At 68.7% G+C, this 15,302-nt stretch overlaps 3 protein-coding genes across 11 annotated transcripts; 2 read left to right on the top strand and 1 right to left on the bottom strand.

Annotated features, from left to right (window-relative positions):
* Positions 1–341: 341 nt before the first annotated feature.
* DCTN2 (dynactin subunit 2) lies at positions 342–8,636 on the top strand (the record flags this gene model as incomplete). Of its 2 annotated transcripts, none has more annotated exons than XM_080635481.1 (14): positions 342–377; positions 1,202–1,270; positions 3,473–3,569; positions 3,650–3,711; positions 6,330–6,428; positions 6,531–6,691; positions 6,770–6,917; positions 7,400–7,465; positions 7,545–7,583; positions 7,692–7,769; positions 7,865–7,936; positions 8,031–8,133; positions 8,234–8,325; positions 8,415–8,636. In XM_080635481.1, the coding sequence occupies 14 exons, from the start codon at positions 342–344 to the stop codon at positions 8,499–8,501; spliced, it is 1,209 nt and encodes a 402-aa protein (XP_080491607.1). In that variant the 3' UTR covers positions 8,502–8,636. The 2 variants fall into 2 exon arrangements, with proteins under 2 accessions (XP_080491607.1, XP_080491608.1); XM_080635482.1 differs by having other exon boundaries at positions 3,476–3,569.
* A 100-nt stretch (positions 8,637–8,736) lies between these two features.
* Positions 8,737–13,806, top strand: MARS1 (methionyl-tRNA synthetase 1). 8 transcript variants are annotated; one of them, XM_080635352.1, is made up of 22 exons: positions 8,737–9,282; positions 9,350–9,440; positions 9,505–9,583; positions 9,653–9,787; positions 9,870–9,945; positions 10,080–10,194; positions 10,271–10,383; positions 10,506–10,622; positions 10,720–10,923; positions 11,040–11,241; positions 11,348–11,422; positions 11,501–11,671; positions 11,761–11,856; positions 11,939–12,056; positions 12,136–12,349; positions 12,434–12,565; positions 12,656–12,760; positions 12,828–13,011; positions 13,091–13,162; positions 13,237–13,263; positions 13,393–13,482; positions 13,562–13,806. In XM_080635352.1, exons 1-22 carry the CDS (start codon positions 8,750–8,752, stop codon positions 13,712–13,714), a joined length of 3,102 nt encoding a protein of 1,033 aa, XP_080491478.1. In that variant the 5' UTR covers positions 8,737–8,749; the 3' UTR covers positions 13,715–13,806. The 8 variants fall into 8 exon arrangements, with proteins under 8 accessions (XP_080491478.1, XP_080491479.1, XP_080491474.1 ...); XM_080635355.1 differs by having other exon boundaries at positions 9,067–9,282; positions 10,022–10,194; XM_080635353.1 differs by lacking the exon at positions 9,505–9,583 and having other exon boundaries at positions 10,022–10,194.
* DDIT3 (DNA damage inducible transcript 3) lies at positions 13,789–14,914 on the bottom strand. Its single transcript, XM_080635356.1, has 3 exons — positions 14,847–14,914; positions 14,379–14,683; positions 13,789–14,293 (listed from the first exon to the last, which is right to left on the bottom strand). Exons 2-3 carry the CDS (start codon positions 14,517–14,519, stop codon positions 13,913–13,915), a joined length of 522 nt encoding a protein of 173 aa, XP_080491482.1. The 5' UTR covers positions 14,520–14,683; positions 14,847–14,914; the 3' UTR covers positions 13,789–13,912.
* Positions 14,915–15,302: the final 388 nt, after the last annotated feature.

The following is a 15,302-nucleotide window of genomic DNA, read 5'->3' on the forward strand; positions in this document are numbered from 1 at the left end:
CCCCCCTTATGTAACCCTTGTGGGTACCCTCTGTGTGACCCACCCCCTTGTGTAGTTCCCGTGGGTACCCCCCCATGTGCCCCCCATCTGCCCCCTCCCTATGTCCCCCATGTACCCCGCCATGTGCCCGCCATGTGCCCCCCACGTGCCCCCCATCGCCCCCCGTGCCACGCGCCCCATCCCGCCAGGCCACGCCCCCTCCACGAAGGCCCCGCCCCACACGCTCTTCCCGCGCTGTTCTCGCGAGATCGGCCCCGCCCGCCCCGGCCCCGCTCGGCTCTTGGCAGACGCGGGCCCGACCCCCCCCCGTTACGGTTCCCCCCCGTTACCGACCCCCTGAAATGGCCGACCCCAAGTACGCCGACCTGCCCGGCATCGTGAGTGCGGGCCCGGGCCGGGGAGGGGGCACAGGGGGTGCATGAGGAGATCGGAGGGGCCCTGCGGACATGGGGGAATCGCGGGGCCTGTGTGAGACTGAGGGGGCCGGTCGGGTGCAGGGGGGGTGCAGGGGGGCCCCGGGGGGGTCCCCATGAACTGTGGGAGCTGTGGTGGGGGTGAGGGGATGGCAGAGGGGCTCCAGGTCAGCCCATGAGGGTGTTGGGGGTGCAGGGGCAATGGGAGGCGTTGGGGGGGTTTGGGGGTGCAGGGGCAATGGGAGGCGTTGGGGGGGTTTGGGGGTGCAGGGGGAATGGGAGGCGTTGGGGGGGTTTGGGGGTGCAGGGGCAATGGGAGGCGTTGGGGGGGTTTGGGGGTGCAGGGACAATGGGAGGCGTTGGGGGGGTTTGGGGGTGCAGGGGCAATGGGAGGCGTTGGGGGGGTTTGGGGGTGCAGGGGCAATGGGAGGCGTTGGGGGGGTTTGGGGGTGCAGGGGCAATGGGAGGCGTTGGGGGGGTTTGGGGGTGCAGGGACAATGGGAGGCGTTGGGGGGGTTTGGGGGTGCAGGGACAATGGGAGGCGTTGGGGGGGTTTGGGGGTGCAGGGGCAATGGGAGGCGTTGGGGGGGTTTGGGGGTGCAGGGGCAATGGGAGGCGTTGGGGGGGGTTTGGGGGTGCAGGGGCAATGGGAGGCGTTGGGGGGGTTTGGGGGTGCAGGGGCAATGGGAGGCGTTGGGGGGGTTTGGGGGTGCAGGGACAATGGGAGGCGTTGGGGGGGTTTGGGGGTCCCCCTCAGCCGGCTCTCACTGGAACCCGTCGTGCCCCAGGCCAGGAACGAGCCCGATGTCTATGAGACCAGCGACCTGCCCGAGGACGACCAGGCCGAGTTCGAGGCGGTGAGACCCCCCCGGGCCCCCCAGCGCCTGCATCCCCCCCATCCCGCGGGGCCGCGGCAGGGTCACTGCCCATGGACTCGTGTCCCGGCCCTGTGCCCCCCCCGTGGTGCCTGGGGGGGGCCGGCAGCGCGGTGCCCCCCCCGTCCTTGGTGTCCCCCCCCAGCTGTGCCTCTCCCGGTGCCATCCCCATCCTGTGCAACCCGGCCCAGGGCAGCAGGAGCCGTGCTGGGGGCAGCGCACGGAGGGGGAGGGCAGGCTGTGGAGGTGGGGCGCACCCCCAAAAACAACCCCAAAACGCCTCGGGCTCCCACAGAGCCACGGCCCTGTCCCATCCAGGCCGTGCGGCTGCTGCGGGGTGCCTTTGGCAGGGGGGTGGCACCAGGGGCCTGTCCCCGCCGCTGGCACGGCACAAGGGCTGCGTGGTGACCCCCAGCTCTGCTGGTGAGGCCGAAGCCTGATGGGTGCTCATGGATCACGGACCCTCGGGAATGTGCTGCTGAGGGGGGAGCCAGGATTTGGCACCATGGAGGCAAGACCCAGGGGGCAGGGAGCAGTTTTGGGGTACAGCCATGGGGCAGTGGCAGCCCCCCAGTTCTGAGGGGGTGCAAAGAGATCCCTTGGCACACCCAGGACGCACCGGAACGCGTTGTTTCCAGCCTAAATCACCCCCATCAGACCTCGGTCACACGGGAACAGCGCCAGGACCAGGGCGGTGCCGGCCCGGTGACCCCCCGCGTGTTCCCAGCCGGGCTGTGGGTGCTGCCCCCTCCCTCCCTCCTCCTCCTCCCGGCCCCCCCCGCGCAGCTTCCGTGTGTCTGCCTCTGGCCTCGCTGACCTGACCTGCGTTTTCCCCCCGCGCCCCACCTTTGCTGGACTCTAAGTTTGCACAAGTAAGCCCCGGGTGCTGCTCTGCTGTCGCGTGCTGGGGGGGTGAGGCGCTTCCTGCATGTACCCCGCGGTCACCAGTGCCCCGCTGTGGGGCCTCCCTGCCGTGGGGCAGAGGGGAGGCAGTGCTGGGGCTCAGGACACAACGTGCTGCTGCTGCTGCTGCTGCTGCCGCCGCTGCCGCCTCCTCCCTGCTCTCCTTTGCTCTCTCTGCCTGCTGACTGCATGCGCTGCCCTCTTTGTCTTTCGGGACCCCCCGCCATGGTGGGGCTCCTGCCCCCCAAGCACGCTGCCTGCACGCTGTGGGGCAGGACGCAGCTGAGCCTCCATCGCTGCTGAGCAGGGCCCGGCTCCTCCAGGCTCTGGCCTTGATTTTGCCCCCCTGCACCGCAGCCGCTGCCTTCTCCAACCCCTGGGGGAGGCACCAGGCATTGGGCTGCTGGGGGGGGCCCATCCCGGCCCCCACCTCTGCTCCCGTCTGCCCCAGGGGTTACAGAGGAGCCAGAGCTGGAGGACGGTGCCAGGGCAGGGGCTTGGCTGTGCCACCCCCAGCACCCTGCTCCTGCGGCCGCCTCGCCCAGCCTGGCCCTGGTTGCCTCCAGCACTGATTGCCCCTGGGGGGCCATGGAGGGGGGCAGCCCCATGGCCCCCCTGTGCCCTGTGGCGGGGCTGAGCTTCGCTGCAGGGCCGCGGGGGGGTTCGGCCCCGGCCCAACCTTCTAATGCGGTTTTGTCTCTTCTCTTCCCCCCCCTTGCTCTGACTTTCTCACCTCTGGGGAACGCAAGGAGCTGGTAAGAGCCCCCCCCGTCGGCTGCTGCGCCGCTGCTCCCGCTGCTGCCCCCTCCCTCCCGCAGCTCCCCCCACGCCTGCCCCAGGCCACGGCGGCTGCAGGGGCTGCACAGGGGCTGCCGTGGCCTGGAGGAGCCCTTCGGGTGCCTCCCGCAGGGCCCTGATGCTCTGGGGTCCCCCCCAGGCTCCTCATCTCCACTCACGCGCCAAGCTCTGGGCAAAGCCCCTTTGAGGGGCTGATGTTCTACCAGCACCCCAGTGCCCAGCACCCCGAGATGTGGCTGTGGGGCAGATGCAGCCCCCCCGGGCTGGGTTCCTCAGACTGCTCAAGGGGCTACCAAAGGGTTTCAAGCCTTGGAACTGTGGCCCTGCTGCCAGGAGGACCCAGTGTCCCCACAGCAGGCCCTGGGGCTGTGTCCTGGGGAGCGTGGCGCTCCCTCTGCCCCTGCTCTGCCCATCACTGTCCCCACCGAGGCCCCTGGTGCCCTTGTTTGCTGCCTCCCCCCTAACCCCAAGCGCTGTGTGCAGGAGGAGCTCACCAGTACCAGCGTGGAGCATCTCATCATCAACCCCAACGCTGCCTATGAGAAGTTCAGGGACAAGCGCCTGGGCACCGAGGGAGTGGGTGAGCCAAGGAGCACGGGGAAGGCTGGGCTGGGGGGCACGGGGGGCTTCGGGGTGACCCCTCTGCTCTTCTCCTTTTAGATTTCTCTGACCGCATCACCAAGACCAGGACAACGGGCTACGAGTCTGGGGAGTATGAGATGGTGAGAGCAGAGATGCCCAGAGCTTGGGCCCCACAGGGACGCCCCTGCCCAGGGCCACCGGTCACAGCAACCTGCCAAGGGTGCAGGAGGGATGGCACCTCTGGAGCTCTGGTCCGACCCAGCTGCTCAAGCAGGGCCACCGGGGTTGCCCAGGACCATGTCCAAGGATGGCAACTCCACCATCTCCGTTGCCAGCTGTGGCCTTGGCAGTGCTGAGGAGAGGGATCCGCTCCCTCATCCACCATGCTCCTGGTGCTGCCCGCACCCTGGTTGGTGCCATGTTTAGCTTGGTGTCCACCAAGAGCTCTGGCGCCTTTTCCAGAGCTGCTTTCCAGCATATCCTGGTGCTGGGGGCTGGTCCTCCCCACCCCAGGGCTCTGCACTGCTCCTTGTTTTGCTCCGTGACGTTCCTGCTGAGCAATGGGTCCTGTCCAGGTCCCTCTGGACAGCGGACACCAGAAGGTGAGGATGAGGCAAGGACGAAGCTCAGCCTGCCCCATCCTCCAGCCCGTTAATGAGGGCATCAGCCCCAGCGCTGAGCCCTGGGTACGCTGCTCCTGCCTTGCCTCCAGCTGCACTTGGGACCGGTGCTCCCCATCCCCTGGGCTTTGCTTTTTGGCCACTTATGGTGCCCCCCATGGCCCCCTCATCCAGCACAGGCTGCAACAGCTTCCCTTGGAGACCGTGCTGAAGGCTCTCCTGAGGGCAGCAGGTGCTGCCCACGGCTCCGCTGTCTCTACCAGCCAGTTCAGTGTGGAAGCCCACGGAGCTGGTCAAGCCTGACCTCCCCTCGCCGAAGCCATGCTGAGATCTCTTGATGTTTGTTTGTCATTCACGGACCTGGAAATGGTTTCCAGTTTTAGCCTTAGAGTCACATAGAGCCGGGTCATGGGGAGCTTCTCACCCAGCACCCAAAGTCCCTCTCCTCAGGCTGCTCCATCAGGTCTCCCCCAGCCTGTGTCCGGGCTGGGATTGCCCTGACCCAGGGGCAGGACCTTGCCCTTGGCCTGGTTGAGCTCCATGAGCTTCGCATGGTCCTGCCTCTCCAGCCTGGCCAGGTCCCTCTGGGTGGCATCACTGGTCACCATGTGGACGTGGAGCCATTGACCCCAGCTCTCTGCATGTGGCCACCCAGCCCATTCCTTATCCACCGGGTGCTCCATCCACCAAATCCATGTCTCCGGTTTAGAGACAAGGATGTCGTGCAGGACAGTGTCGAATGCCTTGCACAAATCCAGGTACATTCCATCCTTACCCACTAACCCTGGCTCCATCATAGAAGGCCACCACATGTGTCAGGTGTGACTTGCCCTTAGCAATGCCACGTTGGCTGTCACCGGTACCCCCCTGTTGTCCCTGTGCCTTCACATGTTTTCCAGGAGGATCTCGCCACGATCTCGCTGGCAGAGGTCAGGCTGACCCCTCCTGGCCTTCCCTGCCTCTGCCTTGGGTCCCTTTTTAGAACGGGGGGGGGATATGGCCCCATTTCCAGGCAGTGGGGACTCCACCACCAGGCCTTCTCACAGCTGATGGATAATGGCTTGGGAGCCTCGGGCACCGGCTCTGTCAGCACCCACAGATGCATCTTGTCAGGTCCTGTGGCCTTGGAGCAAGCTGCTCAGTGGAAGGTGTCCCTGCCTGTGGCAGGGGTTGGCGCTGGAGGAGCTTTCAGGTCCCTGCAGCCCAGCCCGGTCTCTGGTTCTATGACTTGTGCACCTTCACTTCCCTTAGATGGTCTTGAACCTGATCTACAGCTTCCTTCAGTTCCCCCAGTCCCTGCCTTTGCCTTGTGTGCCTTGGGCAGCGTGGCTGGAGCTTTTGGGGCTGAAGACCACGGCAGAGAGCCCTTGGGTACCTGAAATGTCCTTGAGCACCTGGGAGTAGCTCAAGGAAGGAAGGTGGGGCTGGGCAGCCCTTGTTGCCTTGCACATCCCAGCCCAGGCTGACTTCCAGCTGGGCTTTGGCTTTCCAGACCCCAGCCCTGGCTGCCGGGGCCGTGTCTCCTCCTCCCAGCTTCCCTGTCCCTGCTCCGGCCTCTGCCTCCTCCTGTCTGTGCCTGGCTTTGGCCAGGAGCTCCTGGTCCCCCCGGCAGCCCCTGGCTGCCTGCTGGGGATGTGGTGCTCTGGAGCTTGGAGGTGATCCTGGGACATCAGGAACCTCTCTTGGGTCCCTCTTCCTTCCATTGCCTGCCCCAAGCAGACCTTTGAGGAGGCCCAAAGCCCAGGACCCCTCCTGCCCACCCTCAGCCCCACCGTCTCCTGGTTGCTACAGCCTGGTCTGCCTTGGGCCCTCCCTGCTGGGGCAGATGAGCTCCAGCGGAGCCCTTCTCCTCGCTGGCTCCTGTCACTTGGAGGAGGACGTTGTCACCAGTGTGCTCAGGACCCTCCTGGGCAGCTCATGTCCTGCCACGTCCCTCTCTGAGCCCCATGAGCACCACATGAGGGTGAGGGTTTTGTGAACATGACCGTGGCTCCTGCTTGTCTGCTGGGGGCCTCACCCCCGGGTTCTCCCTGGGGAACCCCTGCCCTGTGTGGGCACGGATGGCTGGGTACCAGTGTTCCATCCTGGGTGCCTGCAGCCCAGGCAGACCATGGACCCCCACCCCGTTCTCTCTGCAGGTCGCTGAGGGGCTGGGTGCCAAAGAGACGCCCCAGCAGCGGTACCAGCGCCTGCAGTACGAGGTGCAGGAGCTGGCCAGGGAGGTGGAGCAGATCCAGGTGAGCATCAGCAGAGGGGTGGCACAACCACCCCATCACCCAAGGGTGACCCGAGCACCCCATGACCTGGGGGTGACACAGGCGCCCTTTGCTCTCTCTCAGAGCACGGTGAAGGAGGCGGCAGCAGAGGAGGAGCTGACACCCATGGCCTTGGCCAGGCAGGTCGAGGGCCTGAAGCAGCAGCTGGTCTCCAGCCACCTGGAGAAGCTCCTGGGCCCCACGGCAGCCGTCGACTTTGCAGACCCTGACGGTGCCCTGGCCAAGTGAGTGGGGAGCTGGGGGCAGCGTGGGGGGCGAGGGAGGGTGCTGGGGTCCTGCGCCCACCTCCCCCTCCCCGCCAGGCGCCTGCTGCAGCAGCTGGAGGTGGCCAAGTGCAGCAAAGGGACCCTAGGGAAGAGCCCTGCCAAAGCCCCAGCGCCCACCGCAGACGCCGTCACCTTTGAGCTCTACTGGAGGCCGGAGCAGGAGCAGTTTGCCCAGAGCGCCAAGGTGAGTCCTGACAGGGACCTGGAGCTGCTGGAGCGAGGCCAGGGGAGGGCACGGAGCTGCTGCGAGGGCTGGAGCCAGGCTGAGAGAGCTGGGCTGGGGCAGGTGGAGAAGAGAAGGCTCCTGAAGGGGAGACCTGAGAGCAGCTCCAGTGCCTAAAGGGGCTGCAGGAAACCTGGAGAGGGGCTTGGGACAAGGGCCTGTAGGGACAGGCCAAGGGGAATGGCTTGAACCTGCCAGAGGGGAGACTGAGCTGAGCTCTTAGGCAGAAGCTCTTCCCTGTGAGGGTGCTGAGGCGCTGGCCCAGGGTGCCCAGAGAAGCTGTGGCTGCCCCATCCCTGGCAGTGTTCAAGGCCAGGTTGGACACAGGGGCTTGGAGCAAGCTGCTCCAGTGGAAGGGGTCCCTGCCCATGGCAGGGGTTGGAGCTGGAGGAGCTTTAAGGTCCCTTCATCCCAACGTGTTCCATGGTTCCATCTTGCTGCAGATGGCGGAGCTGGAGAAGCGCCTGGCGCAGCTGGAGGCCACGGTGCGGTGCGAGCCCGACAGCCAGGTGAGGGGCTTGGGGGGGTTCGTGCCACATCCCTCCTGCCCCACATCCTGCCCCACTGATGCCGTTCCCTTCCCCACAGAACCCGCTGTTGGTTGGGCTGAAGGGCAGCAGCCTCATGGTGAGTCAAACGGGTGGTGGTGGGATGCAGGGTCCCTGCTGCCCCCCAGGCCGTGCCCATAGCACCCCGGGTGCTGCTGTGTCCCCCCTCATCCCACTCTGTCCCCAGGAGACCGTGCAGGTCCTGCAGGCCAAGGTGAACATCCTGGATGTGGCTGTGCTGGACCAGGTGGAGGCCCGGCTGCAGGTGAGGGGGGATGGAAGGAGGGAATGGGAAGAGGGGTGCCATGGGGTGAGCATGGGTGCATTTGGGGTCTCCCATCTCCTTCCCCCTGTCCCCAGAGCGTCCTGGGGAAGGTCAATGAGATTGCCAAGCACAAGTCAACTGTGCAGGACGCCGACACCCAGAGCAAGGTGAGGGTCCCCCGAGAGTCCCCCCCAGCATGGCAGGGGGTCCATGGCCCCCCCGACACTGTCCTGACCCCCCCCCCTTCTTGCTGCACCCCAGATCCACCAGATCTACGAGACGCTGCAGCGCTGGGACCCGGTGGCCAGCGCCCTGCCCGATGTCGTGCAGAGGTTGGTGACCCTCAGGGACCTGCACGAGCAAGGTGAGGGAATGGAGGCAGCGCTGGGGCCATGCCCTGCGGGGGGAGCGCTGCTCCTGTCCCCCCCCAGCCAGCACTGAGCTCTCTTCCCTGCTGCCCCCAGCCATCCAGTTCGGGCAGGTCCTGCTGCACTTGGACACCACGCAGCAGGAGGTGGCCGGGGCTCTCAAGGACAACGCGGTGCTGCTGGCAGAGGTGGGGCCCACCAGCACCCAGGCGGTGGAGGGGGGGGTCCCCATCCTGCCCCCCACCACTGAGCCCTTCCCTGTGCACCCCGCCCCCAGGTCCAGAAGACGATGAAGGAGAACCTGGCCATTGTGGAAGACAACTTTGCGGCCATAGACGCCCGCATCAAGCGGCTGCAGAAGTGAGAGCAGCCTGGAGCCCCCCCAGCTCTGGGTATTCCCGCTGGGAATCCCTCCCTGCCCCCCCCCGCTTGTATATACCCTGGCTCTGCCCCCCATTCCCAGCCCGTGGGGCTGTCTCTGTAGCTCCCAGTGCTCCCAATAAACAGCTCAGCTCCGCGGGATCCGGCTCGGGCCCTCCTCGCCGCTGTGGGGCTGGGAACAGGGGGAACCGAGCCCCAGCGCCTGCAGCCATGGGGCTGGGAGCTGAGCTCATGGGGGGCAGCGGGACCCCCTGCTCGGGGCTGCACGTCCCGGCTGGGTCCCGCACCGACCCTGCCCCGGCAGCTGCCGCGGTGAGGCGGGGGGGGCACGGGGCGAGGTGGCGAAGCCGTGCGGGGAGGGGGCGCGGGTTGAGGGGACACCGGGGCCCCCGGGCCAGGCAGAGCCGGTGGGGCCAGCGCCGTCTCCCGCGAGCCAGAGCGCTCCCGCCGGTGCCGGGCTGGCGGAAGGGAGGAGGGCACCCGAGGGGCTGCCCCGGCTGCGGGCTCCCCGCGGCCTTCCCGGTGCCTCCGGTACCCCCGGTGCCCGCAGCGCGGCGCTCGCGGCCCTGCCCCCGCAGGTCTCTATGGCGACCGCGGCTCTCGCGAGAGTTGCGGCTGGCGGGGCGGCAGAGCACGGTCCCGGCGTGCCCCGCGCGCGGCCATGCGGCTGCGGGTCCCGGTGCGCGGCCCCGCGGCGCTGAAGGTGCTGGCGGCCGCCGGCGCCGCCGCCGCCCCGGTGCAGCTCGTGTGGGGCGACCCCAGCGGTGAGCGCGGCCCCCCCCGGCCCGGCCCGGCCCGATCCCCGCGGGCGCTGACTCGTGTCTCCCGCAGAGCCGCCGCGAGCCCCGCTGAGGCCGCCGTGGGCCCCGGCGTTGGAGCTGGAGAGCGGCGCCGTCCTCTTCTCGCCCAACGCCATCTGCCAGTGAGTACCGGGGGCCCGCGGGCCGCCGCTGCCGCGCACGCACCTCACCCCCCCCCGCCTCCAGGTTCTTCTTCCTGTGCCGCGGGGACGAGCCCACGGACCTCGGCAACCAGTGGCTGGAGTGGGAGGCCACGGAGCTGCAGGTGGGTGCGCGGCCCCCGGCCCCCCCCGCCGGGCCCGGCCCGCATTGACCGCGCCGCTCTCGCCCGCAGCCCGCGGCCGCCGCCGCGCTCTACGCCCGGCTGGTGCTCGGCAGGAGGGCGCCGGAGGCGGTGCAGGCCCTGCGGGAGCCGCTGGCCCACATCGAGCAGAGCTTGGCCAGGACGGGCGCTGCTTTCCTCGCTGGGGTGAGTGGCACCGGGGCGCTGGGTCCTTGTCCCGGGGGGGCTGCTCTGGCTGCGGCCGGCCCTGACGGCTGCTCTGGCACAGGACACCCCGTCCGTGGCCGATGTGGTTGTGTGGGGCACCTTGTTCCCCGTCGTGCAGGAGGAGAGCAGCCTGCCAGGTAAGCGTGGGACGGAGCGGGCATCCCGTGCCGTGCTGTGGCCGTAAGCATCACGCTGCTCTCTCGTCACCCCGAGGTGAGCTGCAGGCACTGAGGACCTGGTTCCAGAACATGACGCTCTCGGAGGCTTGCAGGGACGCTGCCGATGCCGTCCTGATGCCCAAGGCGCTGCTGGAGTTCAAGTCCTACCTGCAGAGGCAGCCTCCGCCCTGCCTGGCCATGCAGAGAGCCACCAGTAACGAGCCCGAGGTGCAGCCCTGGCCCCAGGATGGGCCCCGTGGCGCTGGTGCTGACAGCCCCTTACCGGGACCCGCTTCCCCTGCAGGAGGAGGAAGGCTCCGAGCGGGCCCTGACAGAGGACGAGATCGCAGCTGCTGCGGACGCCTGGGCCCGTGGTGCTGCGGCGCTGCCCAAGCCCTGGCAGCCTCAGAAGCCTGTGTGAGTCCTGGGGCGGCACGAGGGCTGCCCCACACGTCCCGGACCTGGGCTGATCCCACGTTGTTGTTGGGGGGTGGCCGTGTTGCTCTTTGTGCCTGCCCTGAGTGCCCTGCCCGTGCCAGGCTGCCCGTGGAGGGCATGAGGAACGTCCTGATCACCAGCGCCCTGCCCTATGTGAACAACGTGCCCCACCTTGGCAACATCATCGGCTGCGTCCTCAGCGCCGACACCTTTGCCAGGTGACTTTTGCTGCGGGAAGGCTCCCTGGGGATGTGCATCGGGGGCTGCCGTGCTCCCCGCTGCCTGCAGCGGTGTCACAGGACCCTGCCCGCGCAGGTACTGCCGCCTGCGCAACTGGAACACGTTGTACGTGTGCGGCACGGACGAGTACGGCACCGCCACCGAGACCAAGGCGGTGGAAGAGGGGCTGACGCCGCAGGAGATCTGCGACAAGTACAACGCCATCCACGCCGACATCTACCGCTGGTTTGACATCTCCTTCGACTGCTTCGGCCGCACCACCACGCCGAGCCAGACCACGTGAGGGGCTCGCGTGCAAGGGCCACGGCGGGGGCAGCCCCGTGGGCCTGGCTGAGGGTGCTTCGTGCTCCGTGGCTGATGGGGGCTGCCCCCTTCCTCTTCCTCTCCCGTCCCAGGATTGCCCAGGACATCTTCGAGCGCCTGCTGGTGCGCGGGTTCCTGCTGCAGGACACGGTGGAGCAGCTGCAGTGCGAGGGCTGCCAGCGCTTCCTGGCCGACCGCTTCGTGGAGGGCACTTGCCCCTTCTGCAACTACGAGGAGGCCCGGGGGGACCAGTGCGATAAATGCGGCAAACTCATCAACGCTGTGGAGCTGAAGGTGGGACAGGAGCCTCTGGGGACCACCCCACAGCCCTGCCCCTGCTCTGCCTGAGACCCCCCCAGCCTTGCCCTGGGCTTCCTCCAGCCGCTGTTTCTGCCGGCAGAGCCCACAGTGCAAACTGTGCAGGGGTGTTCCCGTAGTGAAGCCCACCCAGCACCTCTTCCTGGACCTCCCGAAGGTGAGCCCGTCCCTGGGGGAGTGCAGAGGGGCTGGGGCAGCCCTGGTACCACTGCCGGCCCCTGTGTGCTCCCTGCAGCTGGAGCCGCGGCTGGAGGCCTGGCTGGAGCAGTCCTGGGCCACGGGGGACTGGACGGCCAACGCTCGCTACATCACCCGCTCCTGGATCCGGGACGGGCTCAAGCCCCGCTGCATCACCCGTGACCTCAAGTGGGGCACACCGGTGCCCCTCGATGGCTTCCGTGACAAGGTGGCTCCAGCCTGGCCCCTGGGTTGCGGTGCTTGTCCCCGGGTGCCCTGCTCGGGGCTCCCGTGCTCACGCGTCACCCTCTTCCCCAGGTCTTTTACGTGTGGTTTGATGCTCCCATTGGGTACTTGTCCATTACAGCCAACTACACCGAGCAGTGGGAGAGGTGGTGGAAGAACCCACAGCAGGTAGGAGCCTGGTGCTGCTGGAGGCTGGAGGTGGGGACAGAGCTGGACACCACTGATGCGTTCCCCCACTGCTGCCCATCAGGTTGAGCTCTACAACTTCATGGCCAAGGACAACGTTCCCTTCCACAGCGTCATCTTCCCCTGCTCGCTCCTGGGTGCCGACGACAACTACACCCTGGTGAACCACCTCATTGCCACAGGTACCGGAGGGCGCTGTGGATTGGGGGGGGGAGTGTCCATGCTTGGGCCCCACCATGGGATCTCCGCTGCCCTCCCCAGAGTACCTGAACTACGAGGATGGGAAGTTTTCCAAGAGCCGCGGTGTGGGAGTGTTTGGGGACATGGCCAAGGACACGGGCATCCCTGCGGACATCTGGCGCTTCTACCTGCTGTACCTGCGGCCCGAGGGGCAGGACAGCGCTTTCTCCTGGAGCGACCTCATGCTCAAGAACAACTCGGAGCTGCTCAATAACCTGGGCAACTTCATCAACAGGTTCTGGGGCAGCCTGGCCGGGCAGGGCCGGTCTCTGGGCCCGTCCCCAGGCTCTGCTGACGCCTGCTCTGCCTCTGTGCGCAGGGCTGGCATGTTCGTGTGCAAGTTCTTCGGTGGCACCGTCCCCAGCATGGTGCTGACGCCCGATGACAAGCGGCTCCTGGCCCGCGTCACGCTGGAGCTGCGCCAGTACCACCAGCTCCTGGAGAAAGTCCGGTGGGTGGCTGGAACCCTGGAGCCAGGGCTGTGAGGGTGGAGGGCAGAGCCCGGCCCTAGAGCGGGCACTGACCCCCCTCTTCCCCCCAGCATCCGGGATGCTCTGAGATGCATCCTCAGCATCTCTCGCCACGGTAACCAGTACATCCAGGTGAATGAGCCCTGGAAGCGGATCAAGGGGGATGAAAAGGACAGGTATGGGGGAAGACGGGGGGGCGCTGGGCTGGGAGCTGGCACTGACAGAGGGTTTCCTGCCCCACAGGCAGCGCGCAGGGACAGTGACCGGCGTGGCTGTGAACATGGCTTCCCTGCTGGCTGTCATGCTGCAGCCCTACATGCCCAGCGTCAGCTTGGCCATCCAGGGGCAGCTCCGCATCCCCCCGGACTGCTTCGTCCTGAGCCACGACTTCACCTGCACCCTGCCCGCTGGGCATCGTGTGGGCACTGTAGGTGGAGGGGAGGGCAGTGCTGCGGGGCCCAGGAGCAGTGGCTCTGTGGGGTGACCCCCTCTCCCCCCTGCTGCAGGTGAGTCCCCTCTTCCAGAAGCTGGAGCCCGACCGGGTTGAAGCCCTGCGCAGGCGCTTCGGGGGGGGCCAGGTGAGTGGGGGTCTCCTCAGCTCCTCCGCCTCAGCTCTCTGTCCCCCCCTCATTTGCTGTCTCTCCTTTCCCAGCCTGAAGAGCTCGCGGTAGAGCCGCAGGTAATGCCCTGGCACTGCCTCAGGGGTGCTGCAGCGACCTCCCCTTCTCCAGTACGAGGGGAGCTGGGTGCAGAGCTCTACCCCTGAGGGCTGGGACCAGGGCTCACGCCTGCTGCTGTCCTTCCCCAGGCCAAACCAGCGCCCCCAGCCCCGGAGACGCTCGTGGCTCCCACTGACCCGCAGCGGCTCCAGGAGCTGGCGCAGGAGGTGGCCAGGCAGGTGAGCAGGGGGCAGAGGGGTGGCCCTGTCTCGCCTTTACCTCCCCAAGCCCTCATTGCTTCCCCCCGACCTGCCCCAGGGCAACCACGTGCGGCAGCTGAAGGCCAACAAGGCGGAGAAGGCACAGATCGAGGTGGAGGTGGCCAAGCTGCTGGCTCTGAAGCAGCAGCTGGCATTAGCAGAGGGCAGGAGCCCCGAAGTCCCTGCACCCAAGGGGAAGCACAAGAAGTAGCACCAGGGCTCCCGGTGCTGCCCAGAGACCACACGGGGCTGGTGGCTGTGGCTGTAATAAAGCGCGAACCCTGCACAACCACGCGTGGTCGCGGTGCCCTCCCCGCAGCTTCAGTCTGTGCCGGCGGGGCAGCGCCCTTGCAGTTCATGGCTGCCCCCCAGGCCTGGGGGCCGCAGTCCTGTGCGGCAGCAGCGCTGCCTAGGCCCGCCGGAGGTTCACGATGCGGTCGATGAGGGCCGCCCGCGTGCGCTGCACCTCGGTGCTGAGCCGCTGGATCTCGGCGCGGAGCCGCTCGTTGTGGGCCGTCAGCTCCAGCACCCGCTGCTCGCTGGCGCGCTCCCGGTGCTTGGCGCGCTCCCTGCTGGCCGCGGAGCCGCCGCAGCGCGGCCGCTTCACCCCGCGCCGGGCGGCGGCCGCCTCCTCCTGGGGCGGGGAACCGCGGCCGGAGGCTGCTCCCAGCGGCGCTGGCTCGGGACCGGCCTCGCTCTGCGGGCCCAGCAGCTCCAGCAGCTCCGCGGCCAGGGCAGCGTCCAGCGCGCAGGGCTCCGGGCCCGCGCCCTCCGCGCCGCGCAGCGCCGCCTGCGGGCAGAGAGCGAGCACCAGCGCCGGGTGACGGCGCCCCCCTGCCCCGCGCCCGCCCGCCCGGGCCGCGGCCGCCCCTCACCTGCTCGGGCCCCCAGGGCGCGGGGGCTCCGCTGGGCTCCGCGGCCGCCAGCACCTCCTGCAGGTCCTGGTACCAGGCCTCCAGCTCCCAGCCGGACGGGGCCGCTGGGGGGTCCCCCGCAGGCAGACCCTCGGCTGCCATCGTCCCCCGCGTGCGGGCCGCTCTGCGCGGGGCACGGAGAACAGCGGCTGCTTGAGGCCGGGGCTCGGCGCGGGGACGCCGGTGGCGGCAGCCCCAGGCGCTGCGCCCGCCCTTACCTGCCCTCAGGTGTGGTGGTCCGCAAGGACGCTCCGCCCCCCCGATGCCTGCGGACAGAGCGCGGCGGGGTCGGCGCTACCCGCACCTCGCGGGCACCGCCGCTGAACGGGGAAGCGGCCGCGGCGCTGCCGCCGCTGCGCCCCGGCCCGGCCCCACGCTGGGGGCCTGAAGGTACCCGGGAGCCCCGCGCCCTCCGCCCCAGGTCGGTACCGGCAGCGCCTCCCTGCGCGGCCCCGTCCCGCGGCTGCCCCGGGCCCAGCTCCGCCGCTCGCTCATCCTTGGCCGCATCGCTCCGCGCTGCCCCGCGCCCGCCGCCCGCGCCCCTTTTAAGGGCCCTGACGCAACGCTCGCGCCAGCCGCAGCCAACGGGCGCGCACCGCGCCGTGACGTCCCGAGCACTGCGGGCCAATAGGAGCGGGAGGGCGGGGCGGAGCCGCCCCTGGGAACCCGCGGCGGTCACGAGGGAGGATGACGCAACGGCGGGAAACGGCGCCGCGCGCCTTAAAGAGACCGCGGCGGGGCCGGGGCCGGGGCTGGGATCGGGACCCGCGGGGCTCGGCGGGGCCGCGGCGCTTCCCAGCGCATCCCGGGGCTCCCCGGAGCCGGGGTCCCGGCGCTGCCGCGGGTGGGGGCGGGCGGTTCCTGCCCCGCGGCCCGGGTCCATCC

The sequence above is a fragment of the Psittacula echo genome, assembly GCF_963264785.1.
Source record: "Psittacula echo genome assembly, chromosome: 27".
NCBI lineage: Eukaryota > Metazoa > Chordata > Aves > Psittaciformes > Psittacidae > Psittacula > Psittacula echo.

Coding starts and splice junctions, on each gene's coding strand:
- MARS1 (XM_080635348.1), top strand. CDS start 8,750: ATGGGGGGCAGCGGGACCCCCTGCTCGGGGCTGCACGTCCCGGCTGGG. Junction 13,012..13,090: donor CTGGGCATCGTGTGGGCACT/GTAGGTGGAGGG, acceptor CCCCTGCTGCAG/GTGAGTCCCCTCTTCCAGAA. Junction 13,264..13,392: donor AGCTCGCGGTAGAGCCGCAG/GTAATGCCCTGG, acceptor GTCCTTCCCCAG/GCCAAACCAGCGCCCCCAGC.
- DDIT3 (XM_080635356.1), bottom strand. CDS start 14,519: ATGGCAGCCGAGGGTCTGCCTGCGGGGGACCCCCCAGCGGCCCCGTCC. Junction 14,294..14,378: donor CGCCCTGGGGGCCCGAGCAG/GTGAGGGGCGGC, acceptor CTCTGCCCGCAG/GCGGCGCTGCGCGGCGCGGA.